General features: G+C 44.3%; 1 protein-coding gene across 1 annotated transcript in view; it reads left to right on the top strand.

The window, feature by feature from the left end:
- The window catches only part of nkx1.2lb (NK1 transcription factor related 2-like,b), an 8,316-nt gene extending 5,543 nt beyond the window's left edge, over positions 1 to 2,773 (top strand). The window contains exon 3 of the mRNA XM_037676019.1: positions 2,046 to 2,773. Within this exon, the coding sequence (XP_037531947.1) occupies positions 2,046 to 2,773 (728 nt within the window). The remainder of the gene's footprint in view (positions 1 to 2,045) is intronic.
- The last annotated feature ends 636 nt before the right edge of the window (positions 2,774 to 3,409 follow it).

Here is a 3,409-nt window from a genome sequence, read left to right as displayed (position 1 = left end):
CATCTTCATCCCTGAAAGTGACTGCTGGCCTGCAGATGAGTGTAAACTGCCGAGTCTTGGCCTGAAGATGTTGCTCTTCTGTGCTGGGCCAAAGAGCAACATCATCAGGCCAGGAGAACTCTGTGGTTTACACTCATCTGCAGGCCAGCAGTCACTTTCAGGGATGAAGATGTGCTCATCCTTGATAGAGAGAAGTGTTGGTTTGAGAGAGGAGTAAAGGAAGCCATCTTTGTGATGAGAACTCATCCATCATTAAACAGGGACAGAGGCCTCTGTGTCCAACTGTAGCCCTCTTACAATGCTGTTATTGCTGGTATCTCTCAGCCCCCTGTGAATAGCAAACAGCCTAGAGCACTAACGATCCATTGTTAGGCTGATGATGGTCCTCCTTTATCATGTTAACAGCTAGTTCTGGATGTCAGCAACAAACTGGTTGATCCACTATGAAAAGAGACTATTTGAAACTAAGTTTGTTGCAGCTTCTCAAATTGACAGTCTTTTGGATTAAAGACTAAACGTTTCAAAAAGTTGTTTTTTTTTTTAATCTGTCCAGAGGACCTGACTTAACTTTTTTAGATTTTCTACCTGGATTATTGAGGATATTTTGTGTATACCCTTCATTACTCCAATAAATTATCTGAATATTAAAATCCTTGTATTACAATATTTTATTTAAACTTTATTTTACCAGGTAAAGTTCCGTTGAGATTAAGAACTTTTTTTTGTTATATGAATAGCCAATACATATAAATAGTCAATAAGTGAAAATGAATAGATGGGAAATTATGGATGGCTTTTTAGACGTGTGCAAACAACATGCATTCAAAGTGCGCTCAATTGAACTCAGTCTTGGTGGTTTGCGTTAATCAGGTGGTGGTGGCCTGGGATGGTATCAAAATTCCCGGCCTGGATTATTGTCCCAGTCCGCCCCTGGTGGGGGTTAAGGGTCTTGCTCAAGGACCCAGAGTGGGACAAATGGGGGTGGAGGCAGGTGTGGGTGTTTCACCTTTCCCACCCACATTTTGATGTTGGTGGTACCGAGAGTTGAACTGGCAACCGTTTGATCATATAGGCCCACCTCCTCTAACCTCCGCACCACCACTCACCTACTAACTAAATAACTAAATAACTAAATAAATAAATAACTAACTAAATAAATAAATAAATAAATAAATAGATGTATAATAATATGTTTCTAAAAATGAAATAAATAAAGGAGATATTTAAACAGTCCAACATTTTTCACAGTTTTGCTGCTGAATGTAAAAAACAAGTAAAGTCATGAGAACACAGATTAATAAAACGTGTCAGATTCATGGAGATAAAGACCCAAGACATAAACGAAGAGTCTAATCCAAAGAGTTGTGTTTGCAGTCATGGAGGCTGCGGCAGCTCGGTGCTCAGTGGTTCTAGTCCTGAGGCTGCTGGTTCGAGCCCAGGTTCTGTCAGGGACAGCGTTCAGCGTAAAACAATTTAAACATATTTTATGTGAGTTCACTTCTGTGTCAACCCCTGCAGGAGCAGCTGACAGAAAAACTAACGATTAGTAATGTTCATAAATGGTTATAAAAGCTGTTCATATTTGATCAAAGGGGATCATTTAAATGTTTTATTTCCTCTCTGTGTTTGATCTGGTCTTTTGTCCTAATACTAATAATGACTATTAATTGTAAACGTCTGACTTCATAATGTCACATAATAGTTTAATATGTATTTTTAAATTATTTGTATGTTTATAGACCATCTGACTTTTTCACTTCATGTTTTGTGGGCAAGTTTGATTTAGTTGCAGAAAAATGAGAAATGGCTCCTTTTGAACCTGAAGGTTCAGAGTCCTGGTCCAGATGCTGAGACGAGACGAAGGTGAAGAGTTTGGAGTTCTTTGTTTTATGAACCCACCTCATCATGAAAACTCTCGACCTGTTCACATGTACACCCTGACGCCTACAATATTCATCTGTGCAGCTGCTGGTGGTAAATCACTTGTAGAGGGCGCTGTCACTCAATATATACATGACCCCTTGTTGTGTGCGTGTGTGTTTTAGAGGAGGCCTTTGTGTACAGAAGCCCAGATGAGGAGGACTACCACAGACCTGACACTCCAGACTCTGAGGCTGCAGACGGACCATACAGCAGCGAGGAGAGCAGCTCGGCTCTTCCCACCAATGGAGACAGAGAGTTGGGCCCGCACGGCCATCCAGACAACAGAGACACCAAGAGCGGGGGCTCCACTGCGCAGATCACCAATGGCCAAAGCAATGGGGGCCCCGGGGCCAAACCCAAGAGAAAACGCTCTGGTTCTGACTCAAAGTCAGGGAAGCCCCGCAGGGCTCGGACTGCCTTCACCTACGAACAGCTGGTGGCGCTGGAGAACAAGTTCAAGTCCACACGGTACCTGTCTGTGTGTGAGCGCCTGAACCTGGCCCTGTCCCTGTCCCTCACCGAGACCCAGGTCAAGATCTGGTTCCAGAACCGGCGGACCAAGTGGAAGAAGCAAAACCCCGGAGCCGACACCTCTGCCCCCACCGGAGCAGGAGCAGGCAATGGGGCAGGTGGAGGATCAGGAGGAGGCCTGGGGGGTCTCAGTCCTCTCAGCCCATCCCCCCCAGTCAATGGGCACCTGGCCATGCACGCAGGCTACGCGGGCCACCATCACCCCCCCACAGGGAGCCTGGTCCAGCTGCCGTTCCTGACGGCCAGCCACGTCCTGTCTCCGTTTATGCTGGGGACACAGAGCTACGCTGCCCCTGCCTTCTACAGCACCCATCTGTAGACACACCCCCCCCCCCGGTCAGAAGCAGGAGGCTTCAGGTACTGAAGACATCAGACAGTTTGGACACGTTCTGAAGAAGAAGCTGATTCCTTCTTCCTGGTTGATGAAAGTCCGTCCAAACACTGAATGTAATCATTTATAATGTAATATAATATAATATAATGTAATAATTTATGATGTAAGAATTTGTTGTGTTAGTCAGCTGTGATCGTTTCCTCTTAGTTTTTCAGCTCATTGGACCGATTCGCTCCTCAGCCCAACCTGCTGTGAAAAACGTTGACAGTAAACAGAGGAAAAAGCCTTTTGGTTCTGGTTCACAATGATCCAAACTGTTGGGGGACGTCCACCCTTGTCGTCAGGTGAGGAGGGAGTTTGGATCCTGATAGAATCATCTGGATGACCTCTGCTTCTTAGTGGACGTCTCATCAGTCACTGAGCTGGTAAAAGGTTCATGGTTCATGTTCTCACTTAGATTTTCTTTTTACCATTAAAGTGACTGAAACACTAAAACAGCTCTCTAAATGTGCTAACTGGAAAGTTGTTTAAAACGTTTCTACAAGTGAATTCAGATCTAAAACCAAATATTTAATTTGGCTCACATCACAAAAATACATTTTATAAAAACAGGTCAAGGAA

Source organism: Nematolebias whitei, chromosome 4 (genome assembly GCF_014905685.2).
Source record: "Nematolebias whitei isolate Nwh7 chromosome 4, NemWhi1, whole genome shotgun sequence".
Classification (NCBI taxonomy): Eukaryota; Metazoa; Chordata; class Actinopteri; order Cyprinodontiformes; family Rivulidae; genus Nematolebias; species Nematolebias whitei.
The sequence above is the reverse complement of the archived record's forward strand: the minus strand, read 5'-3'. Positions and strand labels throughout refer to the sequence as shown.